Here is a 19,834-nt window from a genome sequence, read left to right on the forward strand (position 1 = left end):
TAAAAAATAATGATAATATTTTATATTTTTTGTATGCTCTTTTCTAAAAAAAACTATATAACAAGAACTCATAATAAATTATACATAATAATATTTATGATAGATAAAATGACATGATATACAAGAATCAAAGAACCGATAATTAATTGTGTAATATTTAATCTCAAAAGCTATCATAAAAACATATTTTTCTACCTCTACATATTACTTTATTTCAATTAATACATTAGATTAAGCTTTTTTAAGGGGAAAAAAAAGATCAAATATATCATCTACATCTATTTATAACATATAGATTTCTGCATAATCATAACTATTAAAAATACTAAAATAAAGAGAAGAAAAATTCTCTTAGATGCAACGTAAAACTGATCCGAAATCAATCAACTTTGTGGAGAAATAACATATATATTAAATACATGAAATCCTTACTAAGAAGTTTTTATTTTATTTAGACGCTCACAATTTCCTAGTATAAATGACATTACTTAATTTAGGGATTCAAGTCATCAAGAACAGAATGTCTCAATATCAAGGAAACTTCTTCATAGCAAATATCAAAACCTATCATATTTGAATTTGGCTTTGTTCGTATTTTTATAATTCCAAACATTAAAGTCTTCATCTTTTATTCAAAATTATTGTGAGGCACCACCAAACAATTCTATATTTGCTTGCTTCGCAGGGTCTCTACTAACACATTATAGTTAATCGATGACGAGTGGCCCGGCCTGAGCGACTCCCTCGTCCTTTCCCTCAGCAGTGTCGCTCTTTTCTTTATGTCGACACCTTCCTTGCCCACCATTAGCTTTATCACAGCATTCAAAATCTCCCCTTTTTCTACTAATCCATCTCCACTTACACTCAATTCCAACCCAATTTTCCACTCATTGACAATGTAAGTACAGTTAAGGAACCGCTCAAAGGTGGAAGGCCAACAAAGCAAAGGAACGCTGGTGCTCACGCTCTCTAATGTCGAATTCCACCCACAGTGCGTAATAAAACACGCAGTCGAGGGATGACATCTCCATAACCTCAGCCCTGTGCTCCATCTCCATAATAGACAAAAGCTATTTGAGTTGTCATCTTTATAAAAGTTTGTCCTCTATCCCATAACCTCTCTAAACAATGCCATGATCTAGAAAATTAGATCCCTTTAAAGATCAGGCTTACCCTCCCCTCTTTTGTAGATAGGAAATTCAAATAAGAAATTTCCTTTCTACAAGATTTTAAAATATGTCTTTCTTCGTAAATAAAGTTGTGCATCTTGAAATTCTCATCTATAACTATAATCTTTTATATTTATATTAAAATTAATCTCACATTAATTAAAAGGTTTCATCAATTGATAAGCAAGAGGCATTTCCAAAACCTAAATATACCAAAATCATCATAACAATAAGATAATTCTGAAACCTAAATGATTCTCATGCTGAGATAACAATTGATTAGTAAAAAAAGATATATTTTCTTTCTTATCATCTACTCCGATCTTCAATAACTAATTTTTTTTTTTTTTAATTAATAATTTTAAAACTGAATTAATAATAATATATTATCCAACATACATCAATCCTTATATTAATAGAGATGATGCCACAATAAAAATAATCTTAATAATAAATAAAATATTCACTTTTTGAGCATCTTATAAGAATTTACTTTTAGAATAACCTTCTAAAATAAATGTAAAAATCATGCATGATGATATCTAAATGTCTTTCCCTCAAATCGACATGCCCAAAAATTGGAAATTTGTGCATGATAGTAAATGCCTTTTCCCTCTAACGAGTATACCCAGAAGGGTATTTAACTCGTAAAATTTGTGTAGTTCCAATGTTAGACACAAAAATTTAAAACTCAACTGCCGCATGAAAAGGATTCACTTATACTTGCTATTTTAAAGAAAGAGAACATTACATTAAAAATGTGAGAAATACTGGTCGGTGCTGATGCTGTCGGTGCGATTTAATAAATTTAATTATCTTCACAGAGCCTTCTAACAATTTCGCTGTATTCAAGATTACTTTTCATAGCCTCCAAAAATCGTTTATAGTTAATGCAGGAAGAGCCCTCTTCTCTGACAGAAGCCCTAACGCTGTTCTTCAGCATTATTACTCTTTTCTTCATCTCAATGCCATCGTCCTCAATCAAGAGTTTCTCTACTGCCTTCTGAAGCACCTCCTTTTCAACTATACCCCAAGCGTTCCTCACCAATTCCAACCCGATTTTCCAGTGATTGACAATGTAAGAGCAGTTGAGGAACTGGTCCATCGATTGAGGCCAACAGAGCAAGGGCACGCCAATGCTGATGCTCTCCACTGTCGAATTCCATCCACAGTGAGTAATAAAACACGCAATCGAAGGATGCGATAAAACCGAAAGCTGTGGAGCCCATGAAACGAGACATCCGCGATCCCCCACGCGCCCTACGAATCCCGGAGGAAACATGGCAGCCTTAAAATCAGAGCGCAATACCCACAGAAAAGGTCTTCCAGTGGCTTCGAGACCCAGAGCCAGCTCTTGCAATTGCTTTTCGTTTAAGATTAATTCCAAGCTCCCAAATGCCACGTAGAGGACAGACAGTGGACGCTGTTTATGTAGCCAATCCAAACACTTCAGGTCTTCCGTCCGCAACGTACCGGCTCTCGTATGGTGCCCTGTTTGTTCAGGAATGAGAGGACCTATTGGACACAAAGCTACTCCTTTCTCCGGATATTCCTTAATAACAGCAGCTTCCAGATCGTAGGATGAGTTAAAAATAATGATATCCTCCCGAACTTGTTTCTCCGTAGCCAGAGTCGATTGGAATGTCTTTTGGATTTCATCTTCAGTCCCGAGCATCCACGCAAACTGTGTGGAATGCAAGGGCGGCATGGAGGGGAGAGCGTTGATCGTCTTATTCACCTGTGCAGTGCCTGCCATCACAAATTACCACACTAATTAGTTGCAGATCCAGAATCTATGAAAAGGAAAGCTTCAAGCTTTCAACATTAGAAGAGGATGTACCATTGGAAGAAAGGATCCCTGAAGAGATCAATCTTGAAGGCATATGGCAGGTGGCGGCAGTTGCAACAGAGACCGGCGAAAAAATAGCGTATGGAATATCGAAATGCTTGGCTACCTCCTTGATGAAAAAAACAGCCAGGTCGAAAATTAAACAAGTGACCTTATGCGCTTCTTTCTCGTTGATATCTTGAATGAGCTTGCGCAGAGAGCATGCGAGCGTTTGATTTGACAAGTCCAGCAGTTTCAGAACGTCGTCCTGCGGCACCTCAGGCGGGAGGTTATTGGGTAGTGAGACCATTCTGATTTCTTCTTTATTTGCATCTGTCGATTCCATCTTCTTCTTCGCTTTCATTATGAGGTAATGATTGGACTCATTGTTGACGAATGTAACAATAAATCCATCAGAAACGAGCTTCTTCGCCAGCTGCATCATCGGATTGATATGGCCTTGAAGTGGAAAAGGCACAAGCAATGCATGAGGCTTTTCTCCTACAACTTCACCCATCTCGCTGTCACTACGAATCATAGACTCGAGTCTATCTCTCGATTGGATTCATCAATCCTGTATATACATGAACTCAATGAATGAAAGCGGATAAAATAGAAATAAAATTTGGGTGGCAGTAAGAAATAATTTCTCGCACAGGAAAGAAGACCCACCTCCGATAGAAAAGACTTTAACAAGCTCACGAGGCAGACAGTGCGAATGTCAGAGCTTTGTTTGATGTCAGTACAGTTGCTATCCTCTAAACCAACAAGAATGTCACGGATTTGCGTATTATCACAAGAAAAATAAGTTTAGAGATCTGTTTTTAGTTCTTACTACGAATCACAGAATCAAACATATCTCTCAAATGGATTCATCAATCCTGTATATACATGAGCTCAATGAATGAAAGCCGATGAAATAGAAATAAAATTTGGAGTGGCAGTAAGAAATAATTTCTCGCACAGGAAAGAAGACCCACCTCCGATAGAAAAGACCTTAACAAGCTCACGAGGCAGACAGTGCTAATGGCAGAGCTTTGTTTGATGTCAGTACAGTTGCTATCCACTAAACCCACAAGAATGTCACGGATTTGCGTATTATCACAAGAAAAATAAGTTTAGAGATTTGTTTTTAATTCTTACTACGAATCACAGAATCAAGCATATCTCTCAAATGGATTCATCAATTGTGTATATACATGAACGCAAATGAATGAAAGCGGATATAATAGAAATAAAATATTGAGTGGCAATAAAAAAGAATTCTCGCACAGGAAAGAAGACCCACCTCCGATTGACAAAACCTAACAAGCTTTGTTTAATGTCAGAGCAGTTGCAGTCCACTAAACCTAAGCATCTCACCGGCTTGCACATTATTAGAAGTAAAATAAGTTTATAGAGAATTTATTTTCATTTTTGACTTGGGTTGACATGATAAGCAGCCTAATTTATATTAGGGTTAGCCTCTAAAACATTATTTTTATGTTGTTCCAGCTGGCGATAAGAGATGTAGTTTTGTCAATTTCGAAAAACCTGGAAGGGAATCAATAAGTTCTTTAAGTATGAATGACTTGATTACTTTGTAGGTTTTAGAAAATACAAAAGTACATCTATGTCATGAGTTAGAAAAACTGAAATAATAATATAAATATATACAATAAATGAAGGGTTATTAGTGGTGTATAATTTTAAGAAAATAGATTTCTTTTCTAAATTGTTATAATTAGTAATTGCATCATATTATATAGTGGGTAATATATCAAGATTTGTAGAAGTTTAGTTATTGCATCTTTGAGATGATCATTGCATTTTATTAGATTATGTTTCTAGGAAGTGATTAAATTATCGATGCTTACTATGATCTAATGTATAAAATTAATAAAATTAAATTAAAAATTAATATAATTATTAAAATGATCCTTTAATAGTTAGGTTTTTAATCAAAGCTATAAAATAATAAATACAAATTGAGTTTGTAATAACAATTGTAAAGGTGAAATAGAAAATGATTGTGAGTTTGAAACAATGGAGGAATAATTGAGGAGTAAAGCATAACTAGTAAATATCTTTAAACATATATTCCATAATTTGGTTTGGCAATTGAGATCAATATGATTTATTTTATATCAAGGCACTATAAAAAAAAATTTAACATTATAAGATTACAATGCAATTTTAAAGAGAAAGTTCTTTAACAATCATTTAAAAAAAATGATAAAACAATAAAATTTTAGTTCATATGTAACAACAATAAGAAGAATCTACTCATTTTAAGAGAATTAAAAGCTTGTGGGAGAAAAATGATTTTAAATGACAACCTTTTGTAATTAAGGCAGTGAAATAATATCTAGAACAATGAAAATGTGATGAAGCTATAAGAATATTTGCAAAGGTCAAACAACAAATCCTTATGGGCTTAAAATAATTGAGGAAACAATAATTGCGTTGGGTCAAAGGTTGAAGAGATCTTTTAATAAGTATCAATAATACCATTTATAAAATTATGTTACACAAAAAAAGGTGGATGGAGAAATTCACACTTCAAAAGTTCAAACAAACATACTACCAAAAATATGAACATAATTACAAAATTATAGGCCACAAAGTAGTAGTAGGAGTTGCAAAAGGGGGAGAAGGTGGTACCTGGTCATTTGGATTGTCTTATATATCAACAAGGTTCAAATTTTTAATTGGGGGGGGGGGGGCATCCATCATTACCTTACCATCTTTTTTATCTACAAAAAATTGAATAAGAGAAACAAAACGATAGGCAATAGAGGGAACTTGGCACAATATAGCTAGCTAGCAACACCACCAATAAAATTCAGGGGAGAATATGAGTAGCAATGAATGGGTTGCAATCATCATCATTTAGCATGATCTCTTCTTACAAGAGGCAAAAAAGCCTAAGAATCACCATTCTAGTTGTCACAAGTAGACTAGTTAAAGCCTCAACAATGCCCATAAGGTAAACATTGACCTATACTAGCAATAAGAATCAAAAGAACCCTACAATAGAATATGGGGCATTACCCCAATGATTTAGAAGCACAACAAAGTGAGAAAATTCAAGCATAATTATGTGATTATTTATAATTTTATTTTATTAGTATAGCTCAACAACCTACAACTACAATTCAAAATTGAAGGAGCTAGATTCAAGTATGGTAGTGGCATGGTAGAGATCTTGGGTGGTGGCCTCCTATGTGTGATGTTGAAATCTATTGAATGAAGTGAGCAATTGATGGCCCCATTTCACTAGTAATTAGAATTCATCTATTGAGTGGGCTTTGTAACAAGATTCCACACCATATGGATCATGTGGTCAAGTGTGGACTAATTCATCACTAAAGAGATATTACAAAGAAATTGCATGTTACCAACCTTGGGAGAGTTCGACTACCATTAAAAAAAAATTGGATAGGACAATGGTTGGAGGAGTGAAATATAATAAGTTTCAATTGAAAGAGGAAAATAGCTAGCAAGAGAGAAAAATAATTAAACAAAAATCATTACATGATCAATTTGTTCAAATACTCTAGCAATTCTATCCCAAAAATAGTTCCATGTAAAATAATTTGAATGATATTGAAAATTCCCTATAATGGTATTGAAAAGTACCAATTTATTCTAGATGAATTACCACCTTTCCCTAGTTGTCCAATACATAACAAGAGAGACACCTTAATCATACACCATCTCGAGTATATTAAAATATTTATAAAAAACTTAAACCTGGCAACAAGCATTGAATCAACAATCCATTGCCATAGGATATATCTCTACACAACATCGTTAGAAGAATAAACATTAATAATATTAAAATAATTATTGTCAAAATTGAAGAGGTTCCAAATCACTTGATTAGTAGCATCACAGTCATGATCAACCAAATGCAAGAACCACTTAGGAGATAGGAAAATGACTACTCCTCAATGACGCATATGATTGCTACAAAAAAACTAAGTTGGCTGCCAAATAACTTAACAAGTAGTGCTAATAAATAAAACTAAAAATGGTGATTTTAACCTCTCACAAGGAAAAGATATCCAAGGATAATTTTTTATGAGAATCCATCGCATCATACTTTTTAGGGGGTTTAAAAGACCATAAAATTATAGCAAAAAAATCATTAATGAGAATCAAGACTATCCAACTCATCAAGACTAGAATACTAATTATGTAAAAACTTGTCTTGAGAAAAGCAACCTACTTGAATGTTGTTAATTTTTATTCTTTTTTTTTTCAAAAAATTGTGCTTCTTATATAGACATCCTAATGGATTGCAAGACCAATGTAAGAGGTCATGATAAGGAAAGGAGAATAACTAGCTTTGTCCAACTAAGAGAATGGCACAATTTTTGCTGCAATATTCTAGAAAAATTAAGTCAACTAGAAGACTCGCATTAGAGGAAGCCACCTCTTTCCCTTTTTTTGGAAGGTTTAAAACTACTCAATTTTTGTCTTAATGACTAAGGTAATAATAGAAACTAAACTTATGACATGAACTCCACAATGATTAAACTTTCTATATTTTTAACATACATATCAATTACATGTAATCATTGCTGAAAAGTTTTTAATTTGTTTAGACTCTCACAATTTCCTATAATAAATGACATTAGTAAATTTAGAGATCTAATCATCATGGACAGAATGTCTCAATATCAAGGAAACTTCTTGACAGCGAATTTGGCTTTATTCTTATTTGTATAATTGCAAACAACAATATTTTCTTCATCTTTTATTCAAGATTATTGTGAGGTACCACCATACATTTCTATAATCGCTTGCTTAGCAGGGTCTCTACTACCAGATTAAAGTTAATCGATGACGAGTGGCCTGGTTTGACAGACTCCCTCGCCCTTTCCCTCAGCAGTGTCGCTCTTTTCTTTATGTTGACACCTTCCTCACCCACCACTAGCTTTTCCACATCATTCAAGATCTCCCCTTTTTCTACTAATCCATCTCCATTTGCAATCAATTCCAACCCAATTTTCCACTCATTGACAATGTAAGTACAGTTGAGGAACTGCTCAAAGGTGGAAGGCCAACAAAGCATAGGAACGCCAGTGCTCACGCTCTCTAATGTCGAATTCCACCCACAGTGCGTTATAAAACACGCAGTCGAGGGATGACACAAAACCGAGAGCTATGGAGCCCATGAAACTATGCACCCGCGATCTCCAACTCGTTGAGCAAATCCGGGAGGTAACGAGCCTACGACCCACAGAAACGGTCTGCCGGTTGCCTCCAGCCCCGCAGCCAGTTCTTGGAACTGCTTCGCGTTCAATATCGCCAAGCTCCCAAAGGACACGTATATCACAGACTAGCAGGGCTGCTTGTCTAGCCAACCCAGACACTCCACCTCCTCCGCGCGCAAATTGCCCTGCCTGCCGAACTCTCCCTTCCCAAAATTTCCCTCCAAAATTCCCGGGGAGATTAGAGGACCAATTGTGCATAATTTTGTGTCCTTTTCAGGGTACTCGTTGATCGAGGGAGTTTCCAGATAGTAAAAGGAGTTTAACACAATGAGCTCCTCCCGAACTTCATTCGCTACATCGAGAATCGTCTCCAGGTTTTTCTTGATCTGATCTTCGCTCCCATACATCCACACTAACTTGGTGGAACTTAGAGGCGGCATAAAGGGTAGAACGTTGATCATCTTATCCACCGTCGCAGTTCCTGCAACCGCAATCAAGGAACATTAAAAGAGGGCAACAGAGAGAGAATCTAAAACCCACAGATTAAAGCTTACCATTGGGAGACACGATTCCGGAAGAGATCAAGGTGGAGGATTGCTGGCAAACGACACAAGTGGCAACAGAGACAGTAGAAAACAGAGCATATGAAATATCCAAATTCTTGGCGACATGCCGAACATAATACAGACTGAGATCAAAAACAGCGCACGTAATCCCATGCCCTTTGGTTTCGTTGATGTCCTGAATGAGTCTATGCAGGGAAGAAGCGAGCCTGTCTTTCAATGAGTCGAATAGTTTGGGGACGTCTGAACGCGATCCCTCCGGGGCAAGGGCATCGGATATACTCACCAATCTAATTTTATCTTTATTTGCATCTTCCAATTTCATCTTCTCCTTTGCTTCCATTATGCGCGAGTGGTTGTGCTCGCTATGTACGAATGTTACGAGAAATCCATGGGAGACGTACTTGTGAGCGAAATAGAGCATGGGATTTATGTGACCTTGTAGAGGAAATGGCACAACCAATGCATGAAGCTTTTCACCACCAAATCCCCTCTCCATCCTTCGCTCTACTCTTCTCAACGCCAACCCTATCTGACAATTCTAAAATTAGGACATGTACATATGTATGGTTAAAGGACGGAAATCGGACCCATATAGGAGATGCATATATTAAAATTTAATATCGGGGAGATGGTAAACTTAGAAGTCCGAGCAGTGGCTGTCTTATTATTATGTCACCATCAATAAACTCGAAATAACAAATGCATCAGTTTAAATTGCTGATCTGTTAGCTCCAATCTGTATAGCGTTCACGCTGAGGGAGGTCTGATTTGTTTTTTTATACCCCGCACCGGCCATGGCAATTTTTAAATAGTTTTTTTTTAAAACGAAACCATATACAACGCGCATATACACTGCAACTTTCAAATTCAACTGTACTCTATTACATAAAAATAGAATTTTAAACCAAAATAAACATTACAAAAATGTTGGAAATATTGGCCGGTACTGATGATGTCGGTTCAATTTAATAAATTCATTTTGGACTTAGTTGACATGAGAAGGCAGCCTAATTTATATTCGGGTTAGCCTGTATAACATTATATTTATGTTGTTCCAGCTGGCGATAAAGATGTACTTTTGTCGTTTTTAAAACCTACAAGGGAATCCATAAGCTATTGGAGTATTAGTATGGTTCGATTCTCGTAGGTTTTTAGAATAATAAAATATCTTATCATAATTTGGAAAAATAAAAATAATGGTATAGGGATGCATAATAAATGAAGGGCTATTATGATGTATAATTTTAAATAAATAGAATTCCTATTAATATTATCATATATATTGAAGTCAATTGTATTATAGGGTGTAATGGGTATGTCAAAGAGTTGTGCAAGTTTAATTGATGTGTTTTTAAGATGGTGATTGCATTCTAGTAGGCTACGTTATGTGAATGTGATTTTTTTTTAGTGTTTAGAATGATCTAATGTATGAAGTCAGTACAATACAATAAAATAAATTGAATTTATTTATTAAAAAAAAAGTCTTTTAACAATCATAAAAGAACAAAGCAATAAATATAATATTGCTTGTAACAACAATCCTTTTAATCAAAGCTATAAAATAATGTTTAAAACAAAAACTACAAAATGAATTTTAGCAACATTTGTAGAGGTGACATGCAATATGATTGTGAGTTCAAAACAATGGAGGGAACATTAAGGAGTAAAGCACAATAGTCGATATCTTTCAAAACACACACACACAAATACATATACAATAATTGAAAAAATAATAATAAAATATTAATTATTTGTAACAACAATAAGAAGAATCAATCAATTTGTAGAGAATATATATCTTGTGGGAAAATGACAATGAAGGAGAACCTTGTGTAATTAAGGTAGTGAAATAATATCTATAATTATGAATAGGAAATGGATTTCTAGGAATATTCATAAAGGTTGAACAAAAATGCTTGTGATTTGCAAATAATCAATGAAAAAACAAAGAATAAGTAGCCATAAGTTGAATAAAAAAATTGAAGAGATTTTAAAATGAATAAGAGTCAGTGATATCATTTATAAAATGTTGTTGTCTAAATGAGCATACGATTGAGAATATGAACAAAAGCACCAACACAAAAGTAAAAGGTTACTAACAAAGAGTAGTAGAAGAAGTGGGAGGAGGTGGATCCTAATCATTTGGATCACCTTATTCATCAATGAGATTTAGAGTTTCCATGTGGAGTCTTATTAATCATTACCATCTTTTTCATTATTATATTTTTTATCTTCAACAACTTCAATAGGATAAATAACAATAGCCAAGAAAGGAACTTGCAAAAATCTAGCTAGCTAGTAATTATATCACTAAAAATCAAGGGAGAAGAAGAGTAACAGTAAGTGGAAAACAACCATCCTCATTCACAATAATATCTTCTCATAGGATGCAAAGAGACATAAGATTTAGGCTAATATAACCAAATGAAATATGTTGTTATAGACAAAATACTATCTGTATGCACTATGAAATGATTAGATTATTTAAAAACTACCATCATAGAACAAGAAACTACTTAAAGAGGATGAATTTTTTTTTAAAATATGGAAAGGGTACAATTATCAATAAAAGGCTCTAAAATTGATGTAAAAAAGAAAATACAACCATTTAAGGGAAAAAAAAACTACAAAATCCAAAATAGCTATTATATGCTAGCAAATAGGCTTGTAAATTAAAAATATTTTGTAATGAACAAGGAGTATTGTAGTGCTAAATGTCTAGCTATATTGGTAAAAAACTACTACTAGCCTAGAGGAAAGTGCAAGTATTTATTGGAATGAATTGACAAAGTGGTGAAAAAAATTGCTAAAAAATAAGCACCTTTGTTGATTGTAAAACAAAATTAAGCTGTAATACAAAACAAAACAAAAAATATAGTTAAAAAATGAAAAAAAAATTAAAACCCACAAAAAGTCATTATAAAAGTCCAAAATTTTCCAAAAAATTGTAAAATGTCATTATTTTTAACCTTCACTAAATTTTTCAAATGCGAGACCTACTAAGGATACAATGGAAGTTTCTTATGATCATATAGATTTTTGCTAGTAATATGTGCAACCCCTAAAATAGTTTTTGGAAGAATTCTTCTTTGTTTGATTTTAGCATCTAGATATTTAATCTTAAGGTTTTAGGGCCTTTCAGATTCAACTATGAAGTTTGTTTAGCCTTAGGATGCACCAATTTCTTCCTAAATACAAAAAATGTCAAAATAAATTGAGAATTATAGATCTAGAGCTTTGATACCATGTTGGAGTTGATTCATCAGCCCTATAGCTCTAAAGGATCACCAACAATCAAACATCTACCACACAAAGAAAGAAAAATTTATGGAGATCAAGAGCTATTGATCTAAACAAGTATGAATAATTATGAATGTGTATTATAAAAGGCTAAGAAGCAATCAATAACCATAGATGAAACCACACATAAGGATAAAAATAGATCATTGCATGTGCTCTCATTGTATGAATTGAGACACAATAGAGAACATGACTTATTGAGCTCTAAATGCCAATGTGAAAATGCATCTAAGTATCTTAATTTTGATTAGGTACAAATTCATTTTTACTCTAAAAAGGCGAACAAGTCTTTGTAAAACTTACATAAGGACCACTATAATTGAATATAAGTTGATTTTATATGTTGATGAGTTACCCAAATGAAAACTAATTTTGATGGTTCCTTGAATACTTATTGTTTGGGGGAAGGAATTTTTTTCCTTATTCCATAAGATGACCTCATACCCAAAGCATTTAGAATTAATTTTCTTGGTAACAAAATATTATAAAATATGAAGAGCTTATGTCAAGATTTAAATTAGAAATATAATATAATTTTAGCATTCATCTACACATTGTGATTCTCAATTCATCATAATTTCAGTTATTGATGAGTAATAGGTTAAACATGTGAAAGACATCCCTCATAAAATAATGGTTTCCATCATACGATTATTTTTAGCTACGACTATACTTAAAAGCACATTTATCGTGAAACCAATATATTGGTTGATGCTATAGCTACTAATAGTTCACTTCTTAAGATGCATCTAGATACTACTAAATCTAATTAGAACCTAAAAAAATCCAAGATAGTAGAAAAAAAAAAGAAAATAAACATATATTTTTGGGTGATGAAACCTCACATGAACCTTGAAATGTTATTCCTTCAACATGAAAATAGTGATTTGAATCTTACTCATGTAAATCTATGTACCTATCATATAAATAATCAGCAATTCCTTATGTGAGGTATTTATTTATCAGTTGATTTCTCTAATAATATAGGTGCTATTCTTTGATAAGCTTGATTTCTTTGGAGCCTTCATACATTTGAAATTATGAAAAAAAAAAAAAAAAAATTTAAAAAAAGATAAGTACATCAAGAAATTAAGGTCCAACAATTTGGTGATTTTATTTCTAAATAGATTTATATTATTTTTAAGAAATAAGATACTTATAGTTGACATTGTGATATACCCTAGAAAAAATGGCATTCTTGGGAGGATAACTAAAATTATAATGGTGATAAATTATTGCATGATACACAAGAAAGGTGTGTTGCGAAAATACTAGGGTGATGTAGTAAACATGATGACATGACTCTTGAATACAATTTCACGTAAAGCCTTGCAAGACAATTTTCAAACCAAAGGTAACATATTTTTTTAATATTTTTGGATCAATTTAATCTAATTTGCTTCATGATATAAAAATGAGTAAACTGTATTCTAAGAGTTTTAAATAATTTTTTGTTGTCTATAGTAAAACATATAAGGCATATAGATTTATTAATACTTGTTCTAATAACTACATTTTAATGGTAAATTAATAAAATAGCTCATTTACTTTGACTCAAACTAATATGTTACTAGTTTACAATCCTCGGAGGAGGATGTGGGTGCACATTTAGGGAAATGTAAAAGGCCCAAAAGGGGTATCTTGGCCCACCATAAAACTATGATTTTGGATGATGAGGACTCTGATTATACCCCTTTGAATGAGTATGTGATTGATTATGTGGCCCCTAGCTATGACGTTAAGGGTAAAGGTAATTTGGGGGTCCCTCTCTTAGGTCAGTGAAAGGGAAGGGGAAAGATTTGCCCCATTCGGTGGGTGTCTCTTCCTGCAAAAAGAAGATGAAACAACATAAGGATAGGAAGATTGAACCTAGTTTGAAATCCCCTATTGCTCACCCACAGCGTAGTGATGGTACTGACATGGGGTTGCATGTGGAAATTCTTGTGGATATTAGTAATGTCACCCCTTTGGAGAAAGGTTCCTATGTTATTGATTCTGGGCATATGATCAAGAATGTCAAGAATGTTACGGACAACCAGAGTGTCCTATTTTTGTGGATGGTGTTAGAGATTAATTCTTTAAAGGACAAGGTTGCTCATAATTTAAATATGCAGAACATGGATATATTTTTTGCTGCTATGCAGGACTTGGCTAAGGGAATTAAGGATCTCATGATCAATGATTTAAATCCCTGGAGGAGTCCTTTGTTAAAATTCAGGATATGTTGAGGCCTATTGTGGTTGTGAGTTAGATGGCCATGGAGAATAGTTTTGAAGGACTTAAGAAATTGAACACCCAAGCTCAGGCTATCTAGAATCTCTCCAAAGGGGTGCAGATTCCCCTAATACTATTGTTAAATATGTGAGGATGGTTGTCACTCATGAGTTGGTTCCTGGTTCTCATACCAGGCTTCATAGGAAGGACCAAGGGCATAATTTCTATTGATAGTATTGTCCATAAGTTGTGCAGTATTAATCAAGATTTGATTCAAAAGAATGAAATTTTAATGAAATCTTTGTAAGGCCTTCGAGGTTTTGTTCCCCTATTTTTGGTGATTATTTTTTCTTATGTCTAGTGGTTGGTTAGCATTTTTTTTCGATGAGTGGATGGTTTTATTGTAAAGGGTTTTAGGTCCCTTCAAAACTTGTTTTCCTCTAATAAAAATTAATTGGTTACTAGTGATTATTTTAAAATTAATTTTATGATTTCTTTAATAAAAAATTTATCTAATTCTACTTAGATTCCATCACAATCAACGCTACATAATATTGATGTTAATATTTGTCTTACATGACTAGTGTATCAATGATTAAAGCCTATATTTACTTCAACTCAAAATATTTTTAGATCACAATTTACTCTTGTAATAGAAAAATAGAACTTGATGATTTATTACTAAATGTAAGCATAGAAATCTATATAAGGTAGAATGTGGGGTGTTTAATAGTTGTCATTAACAATTACCATAACTGATAGTGCTACCACCAATCCATGACTATAATAAGAAATGATTATGCTAGCATTCCACCCTTATTACATTATTCCTACAAAATTACCCCTAAAATATTAACTCACCTTTCCAAGGGACCCTCACCCTTTAAGGCTTGCATCACAAAACTTGTTCCAATTATATTAAACTTGAAGAGGCTTAAACCATAACATAACTACTATGGAGGTGGAGTGGTGGCATGGGTTTTGGGTTGTGTTTGAGCTATCAGGGAAATCGAGCTGCTCTCTTTCTTGTCCTATTAAGATGGCCCTTTCTCCTATTGAGGTGGAGAGTAGGTGTGGGAGAGTTTCTCAGCTGCTACTATTCACATTGTTGGTTGAGGGAGCCAGTTAAAACCCTCATGGTTTTCTTCGCGGACAGTTCTGGGTTTACTATTTTTCCCCTTGTTCCCCAGAATGGTTTGCTAGTTGTGGGAGCTTGTCAAAACCCTCTTATCCAAATTGCACTTTCAATACAAGATGTTATTTTCTAGGCCTCAGTAGCTTGTGGGAGCCTTGTAAAATCCACTTTCTTGTCGACCTATGTTCCTTATTTTCTTATTGAGCTGGCCCTTTCTCTTATCGAGGTGGAGAGTAGGTGTTGAGGAGTATGTTGGCTATTGTAGTTCGTGTTGCTGGTTGAGGGAGTTGGTCTCAACCCTCATGGTGGTCTTCACAGATGGTTCTAGGTTCATAGTTTTATCACCGTGTCCCAAAATGGTTTGCTAGTTGTGGGAGCCTGTAAAACCCCTCTTCGCTAGATTGTGCATACATGTAGTGTTGTTGTTTTCTAGGCCTTAGAAGGTTGTGGTAGCCTTGTAAAACCCACCTTCAAGGTTGAGGGAGCCTGGAAAAACCCTATGTTTTTAGTTTCTTTATGGGACTGGTTAGTTGCTAGCATTTTTCAAGGGCCCATTCTAGCCATTGATTTTTTTTTGGTTAGGTATTGGTTGTGTGGTCTTTTGTGGCCAAGAGATTTTGTTATCGGGTTGTGGGAGCCTTGTAAAACCCATTGATTAGGTTATGGGTGCCTAGAAAAACCCTTGGTATCTGTTGAAGGTTAAGGGAGCCTTGATAATTTAGCTAGGTTTCATTGATATCTCTTTGTTACTAGGCTGGTTTTAGGCTGTTGATTATCTTTGATGTATCTTTTGCAACTATCTATTTTGGGTTTCAGATCTTGGTAAAATTTGAGGGTTTCAGGTCCCTTCAAAACCTATTGTAAGGGGTTTTGGATCCCCTCAAAACTTGTTTATCCTAATAAAAAACATAACTGATACATAAATGAAAAAATAAGAAAACCCATGGGACTCACGGGGAGTGAGAGCCCAAAACCCAAGTACCAACTACCAAAAAGGAATAGAAATCGATGAGCATCCAAAACTAGGTAGTGCCACAAAACCCAAAGCCTAGATAAGACTATACACAAGAAGAGAAAGAAAACAACAAACCCACTCCCACCAAAGGCATGAACCAATGCCCTGCCTAGTGATGGGCTTCACAATCTTCCAATATTGGCTTATAGCCTTCATGTTATTGGATAAGAAGAACCTCTTGTTAGATCCTTTACCATATGAAATAGTGAGGGACTCTCAAGTCACTATCACCATAGACATGGATGCATCTAAACTAGTAGCAAGGGAAGAATTCAAATGTCTCTTCTTTCTCTCCTACCTCTTGTTGTTATATTCAAGGATGGATTATAGAGTTGCCAAATTATTATTTTTTAAATTCATTATTCTGAGCCATTACTTCCTCCATTTTTTTTAAGGGACACTTGTCTATTTTGCAGCACCTTTATAGCCTTCATTATCTCCTTCCTATTCTCCTTCTAATCAATCTTCTCACATATTCCCTTCAGTTCCTCCTCCATTCCTTCTCATTTATCAAGATTTCTAGCTAAACCATTGGCCATAACCCAAACCCTCTAATATTTAACTTCCATCCACCAGATAGAAGTTCTAGAAGTTGCCTGGACAAGGCCTTACAATTTGTTGTTTTTCTTTTTTTCCACATTATGCTGACCTAGAAGCCAACAAATTATAGCCTCCTACTTGTTGTAGCCGTTACAACTCTCATTAACTTTATCCACAAAGGCAAGGAAGTCCCATTTCCTCGGTGAATTCATAGATGAGGGGGAGGAAAACCAAAAGAAGGGGTAGAATGAGAACTATCTTTGTTAACAAGGTTATCTAGAGTTCATTCTAACCCAATAGACCATGAGGAAGCAGAGTCCTCAAAGGTATGATCCTCTTCCTCCAAATCTTTGATAATATAGTCAATAATGTGAGAGATGAGGGGTTCTTAGATTTAGCCATACTACTAGGATTAACCTCGGTAGGGGTCCCTTTGGGTTTAGAATTAGATCTGGCCTCTTTACTCTTCAAGAAGTCCAAAATATGAACACACATAGAGGGGCCAGAGGGATTGCAATTTGGTTGACATGTGGGGGTTAGATTCAAGTGAAAATTGTACATTCGCAAGATAAGCCCCTAGTGTGAGGGTAGGACATTTTTGGTTTTGGCCACAATAATAGACTAATAAATTCATAAAAAAAGATCAACAAGGGAAATTCATCTTCAACATGTACCTTAAATGATTGAGCAATGAGAAAAGATATGAGTGAAAATAATTCAAACCTCTCGTCCAAGGTGATGAACTTCATGAGTAGCAGCACTGCCTCTTTCTAACCCCAAGTAAGTTGTTCCTATTGAAACCACTTTGTGGGTGGGCCACCTTCTCCTTCAACTTCAAGAACCTCTTGAAATCCTCCTTATAATTACCCTTCGGTTTCTTTGGGAAGGTTGTTCCTTCCACCACAAGTCCCATAGCAATCATAATGGTTTCCATCAATAAAGTGAATTTTACACCTTCTACTTGAACTTCACCTTCATCCCAAGATTGGGAAAACTTCTCAAATAGAGTAGGGTTTTGACCCTTTATTCCTTCAACATAAGTCATTAGGTTTCCCTCCAACACCTTATCCCAAAGAACCCCATTTTATTTTATTTTTTTACAATCGCCAGGCTCCATTTGAATAAGGTCCATATCTATGATTTTCATAGTAAAGCCAGGAATAGAGCCCAAAAAGGGAATGCTAAACCTAGTTGGGAAAGACACAAAAAAAGGAAGTGTTTATAAATATCATAGCTTTCACTAGATTTAACAAGGCCTATCCATATCAATAAATGATTGAAGTACAAAGTGGCTAGAATAAAGATGAAAAAGGTGATTCTAAAATATTTAGTTCTCATTGCGATAAATATCTTCAAGGATTGTGTTACGAATAACTTTAGGTAATTCATGTTAAATCATCCAAGTTTTAAGCCCATTCAAAAAAAGGACCTAAGTTAGCTAGATTGTCCATAGTACTATTGCATTCTTTGAAGGTCTATTGAAGTCTTACATGGTTGAGCATAGTCCCTTTACTTGGGATGCAGTACAGAGTGTAGAACTATTAGGTACTCCTAAGATGACACTAAATGTGTCACAAAGCCTCTCTAACATGAACTAATGACATTCTATCTCTAAAAACATGCATAGTTCTAAGACAATAGTGCAACACTTTTGTGTCCTGTACAGACAAATTCATAGAATTCATATAGAGAACTGACTGTGATGGAAACATGCTTAGATGATAGAAACTAAGTAAAACAATAATGCGGAAACCAAACACGACTATCTATTAAGAAACAAAAAGGAAAGAAGGAAGAGAAATTATGTTCTCACAGCCGATCCACGCTTGAAGTCTCTAGCTAGCTCCCCAAATCTACTCGGCAACTTGCACACAAGATGAACGAGGATGAAAAGGTTCTGGCTATGTTTTTAGAGGCCTACCATAGTCATACCTCTGTTTTGGTATTTCCACTTTCTTAGACAACCAAGATAGATAGATAAAAATAATAGATGAAATGGTAGATAAAAGATACAAGAATAAATAACTTAATGAATATCCATGGAGATAAAAAGGAATAGAGAAAGAAGAAGACTCCCCTTCCACACCCAAAGTGAGAAGCCTACTAGATGAAGAAGGATAAGTTGGTCTTCCTCCATAGTAACAATCCTAAAAAATGAGTGAGAGCCAAAAACACAAGAAGAGAGCTACAAAGTGACACAATGAACAAGCATAAATCCAATAGAATTCTAGGGAGAGAGTTAGAGAAGCCACTAGAGAGCCAAAATGAGCTCCAAAAGGAAAGATAAACATGCTAGGAAAAAATAGACATCGGTGGTTGCGGGGAGACATTACAAGCATCTTCCAAGTGTAGATGTAACACTCAAAGGACCACCTTCAGAACTTTAGATTCGAGGGATGTGAGCACAACACGCGGATATCTTCGTGGTGTTCTAGTGTCTACATGTCAAATTGTCAAAAAGGCTAGGAAAAGGACAAGGCAAGTGAGATGGACAAAAATTTTAAAAAGTGGTCAAGAAGGTCTCCAATCAGCATAAAGCAGAGGCACTTATGTAGCATAGAATTACATGGGATGCAATTTATGACACTACATTTTGTCTGCACTTTAGCAAGAATGTTATCATGAAGATGTGAGCTAAAGTATATATATTGCCAAAAAATGAAGGGGAAGTAGACTCCTCTAACTGTGTAGAGATGCCCCCCAAAAAGAGTGTTGAACCTTTGAGTGATGCTGCTAGGTTGTTTCATCAAAACATGTTAGTTGTAGACAAACATGTTAGACAAAAAAGAAAAAATGAATATGATATAGCAAACACTAAGATAACAAATAAAAATATAAATATAAATAGATAAATGGATTTTGT

At 34.6% G+C, this 19,834-nt stretch overlaps 2 protein-coding genes across 2 annotated transcripts; both read right to left on the reverse strand.

The window, feature by feature from the left end:
• Positions 1–1,956: 1,956 nt before the first annotated feature.
• On the reverse strand, positions 1,957–3,522 carry LOC131055545 (UDP-glycosyltransferase 83A1-like). Its single transcript, XM_057990012.1, has 2 exons — positions 3,010–3,522; positions 1,957–2,918 (listed from the first exon to the last, which is right to left on the reverse strand). The coding sequence occupies exons 1-2, from the start codon at positions 3,512–3,514 to the stop codon at positions 1,978–1,980; spliced, it is 1,446 nt and encodes a 481-aa protein (XP_057845995.1). The 5' UTR covers positions 3,515–3,522; the 3' UTR covers positions 1,957–1,977.
• A 4,255-nt stretch (positions 3,523–7,777) lies between these two features.
• Positions 7,778–9,263, reverse strand: LOC131055544 (UDP-glycosyltransferase 83A1-like). The gene is made up of 4 exons (XM_059212386.1): positions 8,756–9,263; positions 8,528–8,682; positions 8,175–8,390; positions 7,778–8,029 (listed from the first exon to the last, which is right to left on the reverse strand). Exons 1-4 carry the CDS (start codon positions 9,261–9,263, stop codon positions 7,778–7,780), a joined length of 1,131 nt encoding a protein of 376 aa, XP_059068369.1.
• Between the last annotated feature and the right edge of the window lie 10,571 nt (positions 9,264–19,834).

Source organism: Cryptomeria japonica, chromosome 10 (assembly GCF_030272615.1).
Source record: "Cryptomeria japonica chromosome 10, Sugi_1.0, whole genome shotgun sequence".
Taxonomy (NCBI): Eukaryota; Viridiplantae; Streptophyta; class Pinopsida; order Cupressales; family Cupressaceae; genus Cryptomeria; species Cryptomeria japonica.